Raw genomic sequence first — 20,358 nt, 5'->3', positions numbered from 1 at the left:
ACCAATATAAAATAGAAGAGTGGAGCCCCTGTGGGATTAATGTTTAACTTCTAACTATTTATGAGTTAATTTTCTTCCTCTTTGATCTCTGAGTCAGATTAAGATTTGAGTTTACAGTGTCCAGGAAGGCTTAGCCTTGGAAGACTATTCCTTTCTTACATTTGTAGTTTCTTGCAACAAAGAGAAGGGAATGTGAATGCATAGGAATAGAAGGTTTGTAGCACAATTCAAGGGCAGATGTTTTGGTCCTGCATGCTTCCTAGTCTGTGAAGTTGTGTTCTGTCTTTGTTTCTTCGTATCATAATGATACTGCCTTATTGGACATGGCTAGTTGAGTTTCTACCAATCCAGGTGAAAAGGCCACCACATTTCAGTTATATTGCCCATCACATCTTGTTTTAATGGTGAAATAAGGTGTGGCAATGGAACATATCCTCCAACAGAAGTGAAAGGAAGCTGTTGGCCCATTTTCCACTTTTTGCTCTGCTTGTAGGTTTCTGCCTGTCTGATATTTTTGCTTTTTCCCTACCTGTTTGCTACCAAATTCTTATCACTTCCCTTAATATATCATGTCTTTTGCAGAATCTGCTTTGGGTTTAATCAACTCAGCTTTTCTCCTTCTTACTTTATTTCTCTGTAAAAAGGAAAATCACTGTTGTTTGTAGGTAAAGTATTTGACTATGACAGCTCATCATTTAGTTTACTCTTTTAAGATATTGCTGATTGAAGACATTGCACATTTCATGCTGCATTTCTTGAAACACCAAAAAGTGAAGTATTCAAGAATTGCAATTTAATTTTCTTTTTATCATTTACCTTTTCAGAGTTTGTAATTTCAACTCATAGGAGATAATAAGCCAGGAGTATGGGCACACATTCAAACTTGATTGGGTTAAGGTGTTAATATTTTACTGCTAATCAACAGAGCCAGTACACCACTGTATCTATGCTTTGCCTGCTCCAGTTATGAAGATTAAGACATTACCTGAAGCAACACTCACTGGTTGGCCTAGGTGCTCTCAGCTCTATGTACGTAAGTAGTACTAGGTAGTGACCCCCCTAACTTGACTGTACATGGATTTTTGTTTGCCCATAGCTCTGTTAAACTTTAACTCTCTGTGCTCCACTTTACCAAGGGAGGGGCAAAGCTGTTGGAAGAGTTCTGACAATGGGCTTAGAACTGAAAATAGACTCCTGATACTGTGATACTCCTTTTGAAAGGTATTGAGAAAGGTAATTTTCACATGCCTACAAGAGCTAGGTAAGTTTCCATGGTGGGTAAGGGAAATACCTTTGCATTACTTCACTGTGAGGGATTGTGGTTAAAGTCTGTTGTCCTCTCTGTCCATGGGTGTCCCTTGTTTGTGGTAGAATCAGAAAAAAGATCCCTGGCAATGTGATGGTGAAGATGCCATATATGCTTTAGGAATATAGGTTATTGGCATTTGAGGTAACTAACAGGGACATGACCAGTGAAATAATTTTGTATCTGTTAATAAGCATTTATGTGCTATAACATCCAGCTCAGTGGTACACAGTGACCAAACTACCTGTTTCTTGGGTTGATTCTGAAATACTCTAACTGAAAACCTCTAAACTCCTGTACCATATTGCTGCCTTCTCTCCCTTTTCACATGTTGCACCTTTTACATGCTTTTGCCCTGCCTGCTTCTTTATGTGATTCACCAGGAATCAACACAAGTGAGAATTCAGCTGTGGCATTTGAGATGTTAGCTCCCCAGTTCCAGAGGTGACCAAGTAAGATGTGTGCCAGTTTGGAGAAAGAAGAGTGTGTATTTTTGCTAGAAGCCATTGACTTCAGACATATATTTAACTGGAACCATGACAGACAGTGAGTGCTGTCTGTCAGGATAGAAATGATTGAGGTGGTTGTGAGCTGTCTGGGGAGCTGTCAGGAATTTTACTCCACTGGCACCAGTTAATTTTCTGTTCTTTTTTCCATATGCTTTAAGAAGTCTTAAAAGTTTGATACCCTAGAAAATCTGTGGAGGATAATTGAAGGAGTTGCACAAATCCTGTTTGACAGAAATAACAACAGAATACAAACCATTGCTATGTCAGTCATGTCTCAAGTACTTGAATAAACTTCTTTTGAAAGTGATGCTTGGATCAGTGTTAAGCTGTGTTCCTTGATTTCATCCCTGATTCACTCTTTCCTGTTGAGATAGGTGAATAAGTAATCTTTGTTTCAGGATAGACTTCCACCTTTTTGAAAATACTTCTATAAGCTACTGGTTACATCACTTCTCTTTGCCTTTTGCAGGTGATTATTCCTTTAGTTGAAAGATTGTGCTGTTAACCAGTCTTGGGTTTCTGATAGTCTTACTCTGCTGTTCTGTTTCCCTCTAGATAGTGAATGTTTTTATCAATTTGATACATCTTAGTTCTGGTTTGCTTTATAAAGTTGTATTAAAAAATGTTTAAGCATAAGATTCTCTCTCAAAAATAAGGAAAAGATCAAAGTTAGATTGCCTGTGCATCCCTCATGTATTCCCCTATAAGTTTGCAGCATGTTTTCTTTCAGTCCCTTTCAATAGAAAGTGGACAAGCAGGAAAGGTGCTTCTATATGAAATCTTTTGATGGATTAGCAGAAGCATTGAAAAGAGTGTCTTATGAGAAGGACAGTAAAGTAAGCACAGCTCCCAGGAGCGTATCATGTGTGGAAAACATCCATTTGGGGGTTATTCTAGGCATGAATAGCTGCACTAGCTTGTATGTTGACTTGAAGGAGCTGGTTGAGGGGCTGAAAGCAACTTGACTGTGTGATTAAAAAATGGTATTCCTGATCCATGGTAAGGAAAAAGCCAAAAATCAGTTGTGGTATTGACTTAAGTTATGCATGTCTTAATATAGCTGGAGTGTTGAAGGGCTACTGGTTTTTAGAAAAAAAAAATACTAATATATGGTATCAAGTTGTCTCAATATGGAAAACAACAAGAGTAATAGTAAAAGTCAATATGGCAACATGAGGACCTGTTCAGTGACATAAAGATTGAGGAGGCTTTGTACAGGACAGAAAAATGAAACTAAGTAATTACTGTTAAAGGGACAAGCATATACGAGTGAAATCTACTCACGATTCATTGTTTTAAATCGGTATATTTGAAAAGCATTAAAAGATGTTTTTATAAATCATTAGAAAGATGAGAGAAGGGATGAGCCTGTAAACAGGAAAGGAAAGCAAAGCAAAGAATAGGTGACACAAATACTTGAATTGATGACAAATCATGCCAAACAAAAAGGGCAGGTTCAATATCTTGTGGACACTGGATATTACGTCAGTCACTAAAATTTAGCTATGTAGGTTGGATTGCTTTTTTAAAGTGTTTAAGCAACTGAATCTGAGATTTTTGACAATTCTTTTGAGTGAGTTTCCAGATGATAAATATTATTTTTGTTTTTCTACTATCATGTGAAAGGTTGACTTTTGGAAATCACTGGACCAAATAGTGTCTGATACCTATAGCACACATTAGACAATTAGCAGAGACAATTAGCCAGATGATTTAGGAAAAGAAATCACATTCAATTAACATGATTTCCTGCTCTTACTGGGCTGTAGCTGTTGTGAAAGAGGAGCAGTAGCTGTATTTTGACTGTGCAAAATTTTTCCACATATTTTAGTATGACATTTGAATAAGCACACAAGAAAAATGTGGTATCAATCATGTGGACTCTATTTTTTCTGAAACTATAAAGACCACAAGTTATCAAAGTTGTAGTTGGCTGTTTAGACTGGGTGTCCGACTGAGAAGGGGTGTTTGGTTCTGTCAGAGTGAACCTGCCGAAGGGTATTTTGAGGGCAGTCTGCATTGCCTTGAAAGTGTTTGGTTGAGATTGGGAAAGGTGAGATGCAAGTTGAAATAAATTAAAGAACTCTTTTGTGTTCATGAAGCCTAAGAGAAGTAAGTTGACAATAATTTATTCAATCCACCTAGATCTCTTACTGTAAAGAAAACTCTTCCAGTTATAGAAGCAAGAGATAAAGTGATGTGAAAAAATGGTAAAGGCTTTTAACATAACTTCCTTATGTTTGGAAGATGGAGAGGTATCTTTAAGTCCTAAATTTGTAACATTCTACAAATGAGAGTTAAAATTGTCTGAAAAGTGTTACTCTGTTATATTTTGTCCTGCTATGTGTATTGTTGCTAATTTTCTAGAATGTTTATGAAAACAAAAACAATAATTCTGTCAAATATAAGAAAGGCTTTTCCACTGCTGAAACCGTTCCTTTTCAAATGTTCAATTTGAGGAACGTGCAGTTGCAGTGTGCCTTTTGTAGCTATTGTGTATGGACTTGATATACCAGAGTCACATTTTTTTTAAAGTACATTCAAATCTTGAAGCTAAGAATGTGTGTTTAGACTGTGTTACTGTAAGAAAATTTATGTCCTTTGTATCCTTTTTGGTCAGCAAATCCTATTCAACACTGAAGAGAAATTAATTTCAAGTTTTTAAATTTAAACTTTAGATATTTTCTGTATTACTGAGGTAACGAGGAACTCGGCTTCCTAATTAAACTATATGAATCTAGTCTTTAAGGGCTTTGTTTAAGAACTTTTTTTTTAAACTAGATCAGTCTTCTGATAATCCAGTTTCTGTATTAATGAGACACAACTGGAGACAAATTATTGTATGAAAGAGAGGAAGAAAAAAATAGTCCTTCATAATATCTGTGGAAAGTATCTTCAAGTTTTCTGAATCTCTCTAGCTACATATTGCATTGTCTGTGCAAGTGTGGAGCCAGCAGCTGGAGGAAAGTGGTTCTTCCCCTCCCTCTGGTACTTGACCACATCTGGAGTGCTGTGTTTAGGGAGCCGCAGTACAGGACAGACATTGGGGTACTGGGGTGCATCCAGCAGATGACAGGCAGGATGGCTGGGGCTCAACTGCGTGACTTCCAAGGAGACTGGGTTTCTGCAGCTATAAGAAGAGAAGGCAAATGAGAGGTCTTGCTGATGCCTACAACAACATAATAGAACGATATCAAGGGAAAACAGAGCCACCATGGGAAGACAAAGGGCAATAGGTACAAATTGGAACATAAGGTATGTCAATAAGATACAAAAGAAACAGTTTATACCGTGGGTAATGAAACACTGATGCATTGACCAGAGAAGTTGATTTAAAGATTATTTTCTAAATATTACTTAGTCTCTCTCTTAAAATGGTTTTTTTGCTGTTTGAATGAATTCTGGTTAGTAGGCTATTTGTGCCATCTACAGTTTTGTTCCAGTTGTTGTTGAGTACTCTCATGTTCTGGAAAAGGTCTGTAGGCAGCTCTTTGTTATTCTGTACAGAAATAATTGAGTTGATGTTTGATACAAAAACCCCAAATTCTGAAAATGTCTGGTGAAAGCCTGTTAAAGATACCCAGCTATGTTCGTCAGATTAGGATCAATTAACTTATATGGTGTGGTTAATGGAATAGTAGAATGTTTTGAAATACAGAGTATGTTTTATTATTCCAGCTGGGAGAAAAAAACCCCAACAAATAATGGACTTAAACCATATCTTAAATGTGTGTTAGTTAATCCAATAGAAGTAACTATCTTCATGTATAGACTGCCTTACTTCTATCTGTAGTGGCAAGACTAATACTTAAAAAATCTTTAGAAGCATTTTTTCCACTTGAACTGTTTAACACTTTCAGAATTCCTGTCATTGAGGCGTGGCGAAATCCAGGAATTTATTACAAGATTCTTCTTTTGTTCTTAAATATCAAGGCAAATTATCCAGATAGTCAGTATAGCTGGAGCTAAGAAAAATGAAGACGTTCGCTGCCATTTCTAATAGCAGTTGTTCTGTCCTGATTGTCTGCAGTTCTAGGGTGAGAGCCTCTTTATTTGGGAGGCAGCTGAGATACATAAAATCTGTCAAGGTGTAGTATAACGGAGATGATGTAATACAGGTTCTTTAGGCAGACATAGGATTAGAGTGGTTACAGTAAGGCAGAAGGAAATAATGCCTTTTGCTGAAACTTGGTTTTGTTTGGGACAGTGCTCTGAATCAAGAACAAATCCAGAAGAAGTGTGTGTTTCTTCACCTCTGCATGCCTTCCAGTGTGGAGCTGTGTCTAGGAACTTACCATTAATCAGAATTGCGCTGGGGTTCCCTATGCTTACTAGATAATCACAGTCAGGGTTTTTTGTGGATTCCCTTATTTCAATGTGATACATTTATTTGCTGTAAATTATTTTCATTATAACACTGACAGTGTTACAGTCTTACTTTTCTGGGTTATTGACTTTCTGTAACTTAATAGATAACACATTCATTTTCTACTGAACATGCTCTTTTCAGCTTTATAAGGGAATGGCATAGATTTTTTTTTTATTATTATTGATATTTCCACTGAGAGCTGCAAATAGAGGTCAGATGGAACTGATTATAGAATGGTTTGGATTTGAAAAGATCATCTCATTCCAACCCCCCTGGATGTGACTGTCCAACCAATTCTTTATCCACTGAACAGTCCACCCATTGAATCCGTCTCTCTCCGACTTAGAGTGAAGGATGATGTGGGGGACCAAGCCAAAGACTTACCAGAAGTCCAGATAAATGACATCTGTAGCCCTTCCCTTGTCCACTGATGTAGTCACTCCATTGTAGAAGGTCACTAGGTTGGTCAGGCAGGACTTGTCCTTGGTGAAGCTGTGATGGCTGTCCTGAATCACTTCTCTGTCCTGCATGTGCCTTGGTACAGCTTCTTGGAGGATGTGTCCCATGGACTTCCCAGGCACAGAGGTAAGGCTGACAGGTCTCAGCGTCCTCCTTTTTACCCTTTTTCCAGTCAGCTGGGACTTCACCTGACTGCCATGACTTTTCAAACATGAAGAGTGGCTTGGCAACTAAATCCACCAATTCCCCTCAGGACTCTGGAATGCAGCTCATTGGGTCCCAGAGACTTCTTTATATTCAAGTTCCTCAAGTGGTCATGAACCTGACCTTTACTTACAGTGGGAGGGACTTCGTTCCCTCCTGCTGTCCATCCACTTAAGTGGTGTGGGAAGAGAGGTTGCTGTTGAAGACTGAGGCAAAAAAAAAAGCTGTTGAGTACTGTAGCCTTCTCCTCATCAGTTTTTTTCAGTTGTCCAGGATTTTTTATTGGTGGGAGGGGTTATACCTTTTTTGGCTTTCGTTTCCTGGCTTATGTTGGTACTTGTTTGAATTGGCTAACAGGGAAGTAATAACTTCTTTTTTGTCTTGAAAAATATGATTTGTTTGATGTGACACTTTTGACCCAAAGTGTAAATATTACCTCCTGCTATTTCTCTGGGATACATTTTTTGAATTTTGTTTTGAATTGCAAATGATGAGAAGTAGTATGTTGCCTGTATGTGTTATTTATGCTGAATGGACAGGCCCTCATGCCAGTGTCAGCAAATGTTTTAGGATCAGAGGAACAGAGCACTGTTGTGGTGGTACTCTGTTGAGTGGTACTCTGTTGTTCAAGTATACATTTTATTTTTTTTTCCTTTTGGTACTGGCTTTTTTTTTTTTAGAAAGGACCATAAACATAGTATGTGAGAACCAAAAACTTGTGAAACAGAGGATATTTTTGCACTAGTGAGATGGATAAAAGAATGACTGAGTCTGTGTTAGACTGAAAAGATGGTTCCTGGAGAAAGGGCCAAAGGTGCAAACTTGAAATTAGATAATATTTTAAGTGTTGGTAATTTGAAATTTTTTTTTAGGACACAGAACAGACAAAATTTTCTCTCTTCAAATTACAGACACTGATAGCTTAATGTTGCTGATTGTAATTAACTTCTAAAATGGGTTTTAGGCTCCTTTTTATAAAGACAAAGTTGTATAGTTGGTCTACATGTATAAGTAAATGGATCTACTGAATTATTTGCTGTTCTTTTATACATATGTTCTTTGCTATTTTTTAACCAATGTTTCCAAATCTCTTCTTCAGGGGAATTTGAATTTCCACTGTCATATAAGGTTCTCATCTCTGAACTTTTGAAATATTACTCTACATGACAAAGCATACGCAGGTTGATTGCCATTGATGTTTATTTGGTGGTGGTCTGGGAGAGTGCCAGAAAGAGAATTGACTTCAAAACATCTCTGTCATTCAAATTAAGGATTTATAAAATGGTTTTGTAACTTTTCTCCTTTGCATTCTAATTCATAATAGTGGTGTTGGAAATACTGTTGGTGTTTTCTTAATCTGGGCAGAAAGAAAAAGGTGAACACTAGGATTCTAACCTATTTTTCAATGCGTGAGCAATGTATATAGCTTATGAAAATGCTAAAATTGGGTTTTCAGTTTGTTTATATTATATCTCGGTGCAAGGTAGGGACTTTGAATATAGAAGCCCAAGGAAGTTTTCAGGGCTACTTGATAGAGACAGAAAGTTATTTCACTATTTTCAGAATGTAAACTGTGAATTATAAGGGCCTTTTCTTTGAGTTGAGTGGTCAAATTTATTGTTGTTTGATTTCAAAGATATTTGATGAGATACTGAATCATTCCTGTGTTGACAAATCAACACTTTATTTTTCCTTGGGGATTTTTTTAAAGTTCTACTAAGCATTGGAAAACAGTTACGAGTGTGTGGTAAACCAGTATTTTAAAAAAATGGATATTAAATGGAAATGAAATACTAAATCCCCAAACCATATATTTTTATTCCTTTGGAGTATAAGATCATTTTGACCAGTATTGTGGTTGAAGTGAACTTGTAGCTGGTAAACCTTAAAATTGTTGGCAGGAAGAAGGACAGTAGAAATGAGAAAGCCTTGAACTTTTTGTCATCTAGATGGCTTGGAAATGACAAAACGTATTGTGTAACTGTTTATATGGAGGAAATAGACTCTGAGAGCAGTGCCAATGACAGCACTTCACAGAGGTTGCATTTCCCTTGCCCGATAGATTGTAAGAAACAGTTCTGGTAGGTCTTATATAAACAGCTGGTTGCAGTTACCAGTTGATCTCTGTCAAAATAGGCAAGAATTACCTGAGCTGCTGGGATAACACTTTAATAAGTGCTATGACTCTGTAGGTTCTAAGATGCAGTTAGTGTAAAGTTTTTAGTTTGTGTTGTGCAATCCACGTAGTCTTGTTTTAGTTTTCTGTTCTGTCCTCTGGGATGACTTAGAACAAGGCAAAGACTTGCACAGATGCCAAATGGAAATGTCTTAGATTACTAAGAGGAGGAAGTTGTGCTGTTAAAGTCTTGTAGATATAATTGTAAATATGATGCTGTTGTGTAAATATGAAATGTTTGCTGCTAGGGCTAGAGCTCTCATAGGTATCTTTGTAATGTGACAAAATCATTTATGCCTCCATGTAGCTTGTAATGCAACAGCTCTTCCCTTTGCAGTGTTGCAAATGTAAGTGCCATTGCATTTTACCCAAAAAGTAAGTTTAAAGCCTGTAATTTATTTTGCCTGTGTCTTTTCAGTTAAATTTTTAGGAGGGGAGTCATCATTTTCTTTCACCTTTCAATTTCACTTTGTTTTTAAATTGTCAGATAAAACTCCTTTTAGCTTTCAAAAATTGATGAAATGTACTTAAGTGTGCATGTTTATTGTTGAACTTTATTTAGTATTTCAAATATTCCATACAATTTCTTTATAGAAACGATTACAAAAAGAACTATTGGCATTTCAAAATGATCCACCTCCAGGAATGACTCTAGATGAAAAGAGTGTACAAAATTCAATTACACAGTAAGTACATATATTATTTATTTCTGCTATCATGCTGAAAAGACTAAGTAACAAGAAGGCATCACCTTCACACTTCCACCACTTACTTCAAGTAACATTGCGAATTTTGGCTTTTAGTCCAGGCAATGAAACATTGTTCTGCTTAATGAGCATATTGCAGTAATGTGTTGGACACTTTCAGCAGCAGGATAGTGAATTTATTAAATTTTTATTAGGCATTTTACTATCTAACAAACTGTCAGTTGGTAAAAGCTTCTGCATGTTTTAGAATAAAATAATTTAACAGACTTTCATACCTACTAACCTCTGACACCCTTCTAGATTTATTGAAATAATGGAGTAGCTGTTTTAGGGTTCTGTGATATTTGAATAGAATATATGTCATAGCTGTTAATTTCCATTATCTTTCTCTAAAGCAAGTGGAGAAACCTTCTTAAAAAGCAAAGTTGTCCAGGTACACATGTTGGCATTTCTTTCCCTGCCTTGGCTTTTTCTGTGATTCATAAAACAGGAAGTGAAACATGATAAAATATTCTATGTGTTGAAATGGACAGGGGCTGTTCTTGGTATTAATCTATTTTTTAATTGACTGAAATTCAAAAGATTCAGACTGTGTTGACATTTTTGTCTCATAATTTTCTTAATTTAATTTTAGAGAAATGTTAAAAATTTAGCACATGTAAACATCGATGAGAGTATGACCTCAGGCTGTCTGTTCTGGGCTATGTTATTGGTTGATGGATGTAGTGGTTTGGTTCAAAATACTCATTACACAGCTTAAACATGGAGCTGAATTCTGATATTTTCACATCTGCATTTTGAGTGGTGGCACTCAGACCATGTTACGTGAGGATTTTCTGAGCCTCATATATACAGAGTTAAACACTCACTGCTTTTTAAATGATGCTGGCCTTTGTGATACTTCATGCAGATGAATATGACTAAAATTGAAATAGCAATTTCCAGTTTTCTGCAAAAATGGGTTAATTTAATATTGCAAGTAGTATTCGCTTATTTCAACAAAAACTGTTAAATCAAAGTTTAGAGCAGATGGAAAAGGATACCTCTGTTTCCAGATTACTAGCCCATTATAATTTCTGCCCTGTACAATTTTTATACCACTCAATACCTTGCATAGAAAAACTTCCTATTTACTGTCATGCTAGACTTTGAAATTGTCATTGTTTTAGAAGCTTCCTGTCACAAGTAAAAAGATACTTTTTTCTCTTTGAGGGTTTTTGGTGTCACGTAGCATGTTTTGAGATCATTAATCAAATTCACAGTTTGAACTGGTTGCATTAAAAATTTGTGTAGCAATACTTGCTTGGGTTTTAAAGATGTTGAATAAAATAGTTGGATCCCATGATGTAACTGGGTCATTTAAAATGTTGAGCAATCTTTTATTTTAAATATACAAGGATTAGAAATTTGAGAAGGCTAAACTGTAAAGCACACAGGAAATATGGGTTCTAGTGGTTCCATGACCGTAAAAGGAGCAATGTCCAGGCAAAGTTACTTTCTACTTAGTAAAGTAAACTATTTTAAAAACTTGGAAGTGGAAGTTCTGGATCACAAGAACCAATAAATCTAAAGAATATTGGTGCACTGCGTGTATAAATGTAAAGGCAGAAGCCATAAGAAGAGATAAGTGGTCTGGAGTGCAGATAGATTAAGTTGAAGGCATCTTCACAAAGTTAAAATATGAAACATACTTTATCAGCCTTCACTGTACAGCCATCACTGTGCTGGTGTTGAAGATGCATTCCTCTTGAAGGGTGTGAGAGCTAGCAGGTCATTAAACATGCAGTTTTTCTCAAAAAAGCCAAAAACCAAAACAAACAAAACCAACAGAACCAGCTAAAAAAACCCCAAAGAGTGATGGAGGGGAGAATAAAAAATGTGTGTGGCTTAAATAGAGAGGGAGAGTATATATGACAGGAGGATGGAGTGGTGGGGAATAGGATCATCAGAGTTGCCAGCTGGAGATAGCGACTTTTCTGAGTACCCTGCTGTTTTGCAGAATCTCAGTGGCCTTTCTTGAGTTGATGTAAACCTTATCTGAATATTTCTGTAGTCTCTTTACCTTATCGTGTTGTTTAGATTTGTAAAACTCAATCAAAGGTGAAAAACCAAAAATGGGAGTGATGCTGCAAAGGATGGTATTAAGTGGTCAGCAGTTGAACTCCAAAATTATAGAAGTTAGATAGCAGAGTGTTGCTATACATGTTGAACAATATGCAAAGCATCTGATTTTAGGTGTATTAAAAAAACCACAACACAAACCAAACAACAGTAACATGCCCACATACAATACCACCACCCTTTTCCTCAACAACTCCACCTGTCAGTTATTTTAATGTTATTATGATGGAAAACAAAGAAGCAGAGGAAAAAGAATACTGATATGTTGAGGTGTTATCTTCATTACAAATTCAAATTATCCTTTTTTTTGTTTTGTTTGTATTTGCTGGGACTTTTAAAGTTTTACACTATTAACTTTTCTAGTTTTGATTCCATTGTCTGCCAGATACCATTTGATTTCTGAGTTTTTTCCAGATGTAAGTACAAGATGAGCTTTGCCCTTTCCCCTTGGATACAGATTTCATTTTAATAAACTGTATTGATGTTTTCCTTGACAGAAAAGTAAAACAACACAAAAGAGAATGTGTGCTAGTTTGTTTCCTTCCAAACTTGTTAAGTTTTCAAGCAGGTTTTTTATTTCAGCTTCGTTGTCTCACATTAACAGCCATTTCTTGGGAACTGACAGGTCTGTGTGTGGTTCAAGTCATAATTACATTTATAGTTTGCATCGCTGTGTCAGTGCCTGTATGCAAAACACCAAGCTTTTTTTTTTTTTTTTTTCAAATACAGGCTTGATGTATTGCCTGTGTTGGTGATTGTTACAGTGTTAGAAGAGAAGTTAGATGGTCTGGCTGTGATTGATACTTGATTTGATAAATCCTGTGCTCCAGGAGTAGAAGTATTAATTTGTCAGTCCACAATGCTAACAGCTTTTTCCCCTGTTCCTTAGGTGGATTGTAGACATGGAAGGTGCTCCAGGAACACTCTATGAAGGGGAGAAATTTCAGCTTTTATTTAAGTTTAGTAGTCGGTATCCTTTTGATTCACCTCAGGTAACTGCTACCTTCTTTCTCTCTTATTGGTGCCCTCAGGTGACAGCTGTATGACATGTGCTGAGTATTTTATCATCCACATAGTGATCCACATGTGAGCTTCACTTACTTTAATTTGTACTAAACACATTGTGCAGATGCCTTTTCTTTAAAAATGATTCTCCAATGAAGTATGGGGCTCTGATATCTGCTCGTACTGATGACAGTAGTGTAAACTGGAGGCTTCTTTGATTTAATATTCATGTCCTATGAAACACAGGGTAAAGTAGGAAGATCCTCTTTACTGTGATGTAGGAGCCAAGTAAACAACAAACTGCTGCTTCATCCCTTCTTACTTTCAACATTTTTTTTTTTTTTCCTGTTTGATTTTTAAGACTCTTGCATCTTCTCTGCTGCCATTGTTAATACAGCTGAAGCAATACTGTGCTTCTGGTAGGGATTCTCATAGATACATGACATGTTTGAGAGGCCTGCAAATAGTGTTGTAACTGAGCTATGAGGTACTGTGTTGGTTTCATGACAACCTAGAGAGCTGAAGGGACAGCAGCACTTAGGGACTGCAGAATGTGCTGTATACATCCACTCCTCCATTACCTGAGGGAAATGTTTCAAAATATAAGAGTAGTGGTCAGCTGTCACCCGTGCTTTTCTGAAAAAGGAAGGAGAAAAGCAAGAGTGCCTTAATTCTTGTCCTGTCTGTTTTGGCATAGACTTCTAGAAGTGATCTCTGCAACTTCAGTCATTGGTGTTAAAACTGAAGCACAGAGCTGTGAGAGACACTTAAGCCATAAAAATTAACATATTTTTAGGTACCATGATAAACACTAGGATGCTGACTTTCAGTCTTTTAAAGAACAAACTGGCCACCTGTACTTTGCACCTCATCATGTTTACAAGGTACTACTTCTAGGTCCACAAGAGAGTAGCCAGTTTAATTGGGTTCCAAGTTGTTTGTCTTCATTACCCAACCTATGTGTGGCTCTGTGGAATTTATTGTTAAGAAACAAATTGGATCCACTCATCTACACTGATTTTTATCACAGAAAACAATTGAAAATTTATGTACTGGATACTTGATTGTTTTAGATGGCTAGAATTTCAGTTTTTCAAACATTGCTGTGCAGTAGGGTCATCCTGTACTACAAACTTCTTGGTCATAATTACGTCTCCTGCCAATCTATTTACTGCAAGTTGACAGTTTTCACTTCTGCTGCTTTAATCATGTGGTTGTTTCCTGCCTTGAGATGTATGTTGTCTGTCATAGTGTGCATGCTTTTACTTACCTAGTCTGCCTAGTTCAGGTTTTCATGTAAAAATAGGATATTAGTTACAAGTGAAATACATTACAGGATTATGAAGGTAAACCCTTCAATGCTTCAGCAATACCAGTTTAAAGACCTATGAAAGATCATTCTGCATCCAGTTTCTCTTATGCCTTAGAAACCTGTCTGCCATTTTGCAGATGAATTAAGCTCTCTAATTTCAGCTTCCTATATGATGAAGGTGTTGCTTCTTGTCATCAGTGATGAGGTGGGTGTGTTGCGTACATGTTTACATATTTATATGCATACCTAGGTAGCTTAAGAAACACTTAAGAAACTGCTGGCTATTATAGTTATGAGTGGTAGAGATTTATGTTTTTATTGCATAAAAGGAGTTGAAAAAGGACTTCAGGAGTATAATACTGATATGAAGATTTCACTTTTACTCTCTTTCCGTTGGTCCTGAACCAATGATATGTTTGACAAAAACTTGATGTAAGAGCAGTAGTTGTCAAAATTGCTTTTCTAGCCTTTTTTCGACAGTGATAGTATCTTTCAATAGAGAGGAGTTAAGGTTCTAAATGCTTTTCTTCCATATTCACCTATGTCAAAAGTTTTTCCATTTGAGTAATGTTTTAAAAATATTTCCTATTTGGTACCTTACTTTGGTTTCACAAGTCCTTTATTTATAGTTAATAAGATTGATGCATTTTAATTTTTTTCTTCATGCTGGAACCTGTATGAGTTGTCCAGAATATAATTTCTGTTATGTCCAGGATTATAGAAATACTCATTTGTGAATCTTGTGCTTCTTGGTGTATTGTGGCTTATAAAATGATTAAAATCCAGTGTTTTGGCTAGACAACTGTATTCCTTAGGACATGGAACACTGAGGCTGCAAGATACTGAACTGTCTTTACATTGTTACCTTTGCATTTTTCTATGCTGTATAAATATTAATAGAAAATCCCCTATATTTAACCATTTATTTAACTCCAAACCTCACTAGTTATTTAGGCTTCCATTGTTTATTTTACATTTCACTTAATAGTTTCCAAAAGTGAATTAACCCGACGTGGTAAAGTGTTACTTAGTGTAAGCAAAAATGGCAGACCTGCTTCTTAAATAAGATTGGATTTTTTTCCCCAAACCAATACAGTTTTATTTAAAACGTGGACTATAAATTAGTTATTTTTGTTCTTTTTTTTAGGTCATGTTTACTGGAGACAATATCCCTGTTCATCCTCATGTTTATAGCAATGGTCATATCTGTTTATCCATTCTAACAGAAGACTGGTCTCCAGCCCTCTCAGTGCAATCTGTTTGTCTTAGCATTATTAGCATGCTTTCCAGCTGCAAAGAAAAGGTATGGGCTTTTTAAGCACTGTTGAAGTAGAATAAGTAAAAGTTAGTAATTTTCTACTTTACAAAGTGAAATTTTCATTTCTCAAATTCTAAAATAGGCAAAACTACTCTACCTACATTTCTATTACTGAGAAAATACTAAGCTAGAACTGCAAAATAAACAGTGCAGTAAGTACTTTGCCACTGTTTTCATGGTAACCTGCTTATATATCATTATTGGAAAAAAGTAGGGGATGGAACCCTTCCAGCTGCACTAACTGTGAAGTTCAATCATGCTTTAGGACTATTCTTTGTAAAATTATCCTTCCTCTAAAGGCAGTGCAGAATGACTTGTGAAATGTCTTTAGTGCAGATGTTTCTAAGACACTGCATCTGTACAGTTTCAGTGAATTTGATAATTTTAATTTCGGGGAAGTAAATGGTGCTGAGTTGCTTTTGTGGCACTCATACCTTAGACCTTTTTGTAAAGAGATTGCCCTTTCACTTTTGACCATTTCTTTTGCAGAAGAAATGTCTGTGGAAGTTAGGTGTGTTCAGAGCTTGTCCATATGTGCTATCCAAACATGCCTATTTATTTTGCATCCTGATCAGTCCTAGTCATATATGTAGTCAAAAAACCACCCCAAAAATGGCTTTGTATTGTATTCTATCCTATGAGTTTTGTATAATGATGACAATTATGAAGAAAACTCTAAAATGTGAAGTATTGATCAGATATAGATATTTAAATTCATTTGTTCACCCACTCTAAGCTGAGCCTTAGAATGGGAATTGGATGTAATACATCAGAATTAGATTCCAAACTGCGAAAGAATTTAATTTTGGGGGGTTTTTTGAACAACAGCTGTTCCTTGTGGGTTGGTTTCTTTTGTTCGTTTGTTGGTTTCTTTTCCCTTTTTTTCATTTTTTTTCCTCCCCTTATTTATCACCAAACTGATATTTTTTACTAATTTTTTTCTTGGAGTATCTCTAGTAAGAATTTGTTACCTGGATCTTTAAGAGACTTTTCTTGACAAAAATGCCTGTTACCTCATTTTCACTGCATTCACATGGTAACCTTTCATAAGCTTATTAAATAGCTCATGTTTTACAATATGAGGATTGTTTGATTATTTGTAGGTCTTTTCTTCTGTTGCAGAGGCGACCTCCAGATAACTCATTTTATGTAAGAACATGTAACAAGAATCCAAAGAAAACAAAGTGGTGGTATCATGGTAAGTATCTAACTAGGACCAGAAATTTTTAACTTCTTTTCAGGATGAAGACAATTAAAATATAGGGAAGTAGGATAAATGTGTTCAAAGCATTAAGGTATTTTTTTTTTTTAATTCAAAAAGTTATTTAAATCCTGTTTCTGAGATACTCTGCTGGGACATTTTTTTCTACATCACATTTGAGTAATTCTTGGTGGAAATGTAAACATGTTTTAAATTGTAGGATTGACTTTGAATGAAGTTCTTGTAAACTGTATCAATCCATGACAAGTTTAAATTTTGGGATCGGGGAAAGTCCGTTATGAAACTAGGTTTTGCTTTAAACCATTTTTTTTTTGTTATGGTTATTAACACTTAAAACTTTCATGGTATTTGTAAACAGCTATGTGTTTTGATAATTTCCTTACTCTTAATCAGAATTTCCAGTATGGGACAGTTGACTGACTTTAAAGGCTACTAAGAATTAATACTCAATAATACAGTAATAAGATTCTCCATGGACACAATAACAAAGAAAAAAACCACATTGAAATTGCTAGTGTCTGCAGTGCTAGTGTTGTGTTGGGGTACTTGTTTCTTTGTTTGCTTTTGGTTTGAGGCTTGCTTTGCTTTTTTTTTGTGCTTTTTTCTTTTCTTTGTGTTCTCTGTCTTGCTTTACACTGTGTGGTTTCTTCCTTCTGCCTCAGCATTTGTCATCCTCTACCCAGAGCTGCAGTTGGCTATATGTGCTTGTCTTATCCACTCCATTGGTGAGGAAAGAGAGAAGTAGGGGGTAGAGATGGGCCGTGCTTTGTTTCTCTCTTCTCGTTAGCACTGCTTTCCTTGCTTTCCCTAGGAAAATTCTGTACAAACAGTAGTTATTGGAAGCGCAAGTACTTTGGGAAGGGATATGTTAGAGCAGGTAATACTGTATGCTAGTGTAGTGCAGGAGAGTTGATTCCATCACTGCCTCTCAGTGAAGGTTCCACCATAAGACATCCTCTATTTTTCATGGCTTCCCCACTCAGGATATGTTCTGTCCTTGAAGTGAAACGAGAGCAAGTATTTTGAGGCAGTGAGAGTTCATGACTGGAGAGGCAAATGCCAAAGTCTTCACCCATAAAATTCTTAAGGTTTTTAAAAGCCCATGGATGGCTTAACAAGAAAAACTTGATAGTTTCATAGTACTTGCTGAGGCCCATGGGATTCTGACATATGGTAATGTAACAGAATGAAACTCTGTTTCTCATAATACAGTAATAGTATCTCCAAAACAAGGTGCCTTCAGGTACAATAAGAAAAGTGCTGTATGTCACAAGATTAAGATGCATTTAAGAGACTTGGGACCATCACATGGTTGCTTTTAAAATTGACTCCAAGAATAATAATCACATTGCATACAAGGATGGATTTTTCATCCTCACCAGATTATTCAGCAGTCACCTTCTCTTCTCTCTCTGTTTTCATGCTCTTGTAATGTGTTTGGTGGTTCTCCATTTCTAGTTTTGGTTTCTCTTAAATGGCAGTTTTGGGAGAGTTTTTGTTAACTTTCTATTTTCACTTGCTAATTGTTTTTAAAGATAAACGGTAAAGTTCCATTTATTGGCTTTATCTTGTGATTAAAATATGTTCTGTCTAGTTTTAATTTGCACTAGTCTCATTTTGATTTAGAACAGAAATCTAAATGGAGAACAGTCTGCAGATACTACTTTTATTTCTTAATCATGAAATACAATTTGTGTTAAACAGACAAAACAGCAACTTAGTATGAAAAGAAATCTGAGTTACTGATTTTGAAGGTTGCTGTATTATTATGACTCAAAACCATCAAGGTGCTTACGGTTCGCTGAATGAGTATTTTAGTTACTATGAAGTAACTGTGCAAGGGGTTTTTTTCTGGAAGTCAGATAAACCTTACCCCTCCTCAAATTCAGAGCAACCAAAAAAACCAACCTGAGGCAAGAGAAAGAAAGTTCATTTAAATAACTCATACTGTCTTGCTTCTTGATTTAAAGTTCATTGGGCTCCCCACTGCTTTAAATTCTTACATTAAAAAATAAAACATACCTTATGTGCACTGGACAAAAATTGCATAAACGATAGAGTGTTTTCCCTTTCCAGTTTTGTGTGCGTGTCATTTCCTTCTCAGTTAATTTTGTTTCTCCTCTGTGGACGCAGAACAAGATTGCCAAGGCAAGATTTTTAAATTGTCAGTGTTTTCTAAACAGGTTTAAAGAAATGGTACATTACAGTAAAAGGAAGTGTGGAAAAAATGCTTCTGTTATGTTTATTTTCTGCTCATGCTTCAACTGAAGTGTCAAATATCTAATCTTGTGGTTGAACCACTTTTGGCTGGGTAAATGAGGGAAGAAAAACCAATCCCACCCAGGAAAGAAAAAACAATCCCACCCAGGAAAGAAAACCAGCTGTCCAAGGGTAACTACTGTGTGAAATTAAATGCCAGTGCTAATATGACAACCTGTGGAGGGAGATGCAGAGTGGTTCTGCCACTTCTGCTGCCAGCTGCCCATTGGACTGATTTAGCTTTAATGTGACATTGGAGCTCTGTGTTTTGAAGACATAGGAAGAAGTCTGTCATATGTAATAATACATGCATTTGAAGGAAAATATTTTTTTCCGGTATGTGCCTGGAATTTATTTGCCTGGGAGCAAAATAGTCCATGGCTGGGAGCTGATGTAAAGCAAACCCATATGAGCACAGATTTATAAAGTGGCACTTTGAGACATATTCTGACATGCATTTAACTTAATACAGAGTTTTTAATCTCTCATATAATCCCTGCATCCCTGCCCCAACACAGCAGTTTATTCCACAGGCAGAGTTATGGAGGTTTCTTTACTACAAAATGATGTCCTCACAAGCCCTGTTTTAAAGCTCCTGATCTTTGATAACTGAAAATATTTCTAGATTGTCTGCCTTATCTAATGTCTGTTTTAACTGTGCATTTACTTTCCTGCTGAATTTCAAGATGAGAGTTGCTCATGTTGTGTTAAAGACAGAGGAGGATCCTCCAGATACAGTTTACTTGGGCATCCAGACTGAAATTGGTTTCCTAAAGCTGTTGTCTTCCTTTGTTGTTCTCAGGAGGTAGATTTCTTTTTTTGGGGGGAGAGGGGTGACACATGGGGAGAAGGGGAAAGGCAATGGTATTTGTTTTCAACCAGCACTTCCTTGTTGCTTTTGGATTTGGAGGTTGGTTTGCTTTTGTTTTTTATTTCTAAAGTAAGAAAGTGTTTTCTCTGATATTTGGCCTGAATTTTAGTACACCATTTAAATATCCCTTCTCTCTCCTTCTCTTGCGTCCTTGTCCATTATTTTTATCTGTACAGTAGCCTACTATAAAATTGAAGAGTTTTTTTACAAGTAATAGCATTGATACAGTGTTTTCCCATGAGGATGTAGAATGTTTATGAGACAACATTTTTTAGGTGTGGAGGTTACAAGTCCTGTAAAAATAAGCAGACAGTAAGTTTGCTTTCTGTTAACAACTCAATGTTTACTGCCAGCAGGTGCAAATATACTGCAGGTTGATGTGTGAGGGAGAACGTTTAAAAGAAAAAGCATTAATATGGAGCATAGTGCACAAAAGATAGACATAGAACATGCATCTTTGTAGTATGCTCTGTCCAATCACAGTATCTAAAATTTAGTATATGTAATTTGCTTTCAGGTT

The 20,358-nt window shown here is 36.2% G+C and overlaps 1 protein-coding gene across 4 annotated transcripts in view; it reads left to right on the top strand.

Annotated features, from left to right (window-relative positions):
* The window catches only part of UBE2W (ubiquitin conjugating enzyme E2 W), a 36,864-nt gene that overhangs the window by 8,644 nt on the left and 7,862 nt on the right, over window positions 1–20,358 (top strand). For 3 of the 4 annotated variants that reach the window (XM_042036513.1, XM_042036514.1, XM_042036512.1), the window contains exons 2-5: window positions 9,618–9,709; window positions 12,741–12,843; window positions 15,316–15,471; window positions 16,609–16,684. In XM_042036513.1, coding sequence (XP_041892447.1) covers window positions 9,618–9,709; window positions 12,741–12,843; window positions 15,316–15,471; window positions 16,609–16,684 — 427 coding nt within the window. Of the gene's footprint in view, window positions 1–6,733; window positions 6,770–9,617; window positions 9,710–12,740; window positions 12,844–15,315; window positions 15,472–16,608; window positions 16,685–20,358 lie in introns of those variants that run through there. The other variant, XM_042036511.1, reaches the window with a different exon arrangement.

Source organism: Corvus kubaryi, unplaced genomic scaffold, assembly GCF_017639235.1.
Source record: "Corvus kubaryi isolate FWS band 111438036 unplaced genomic scaffold, C.kubaryi_AGA036_p1.0 37385, whole genome shotgun sequence".
Classification (NCBI taxonomy): Eukaryota; Metazoa; Chordata; class Aves; order Passeriformes; family Corvidae; genus Corvus; species Corvus kubaryi.
Note: the sequence above shows the minus strand (reverse complement) of the source record. Positions and strands in the feature narration are given on the sequence as shown.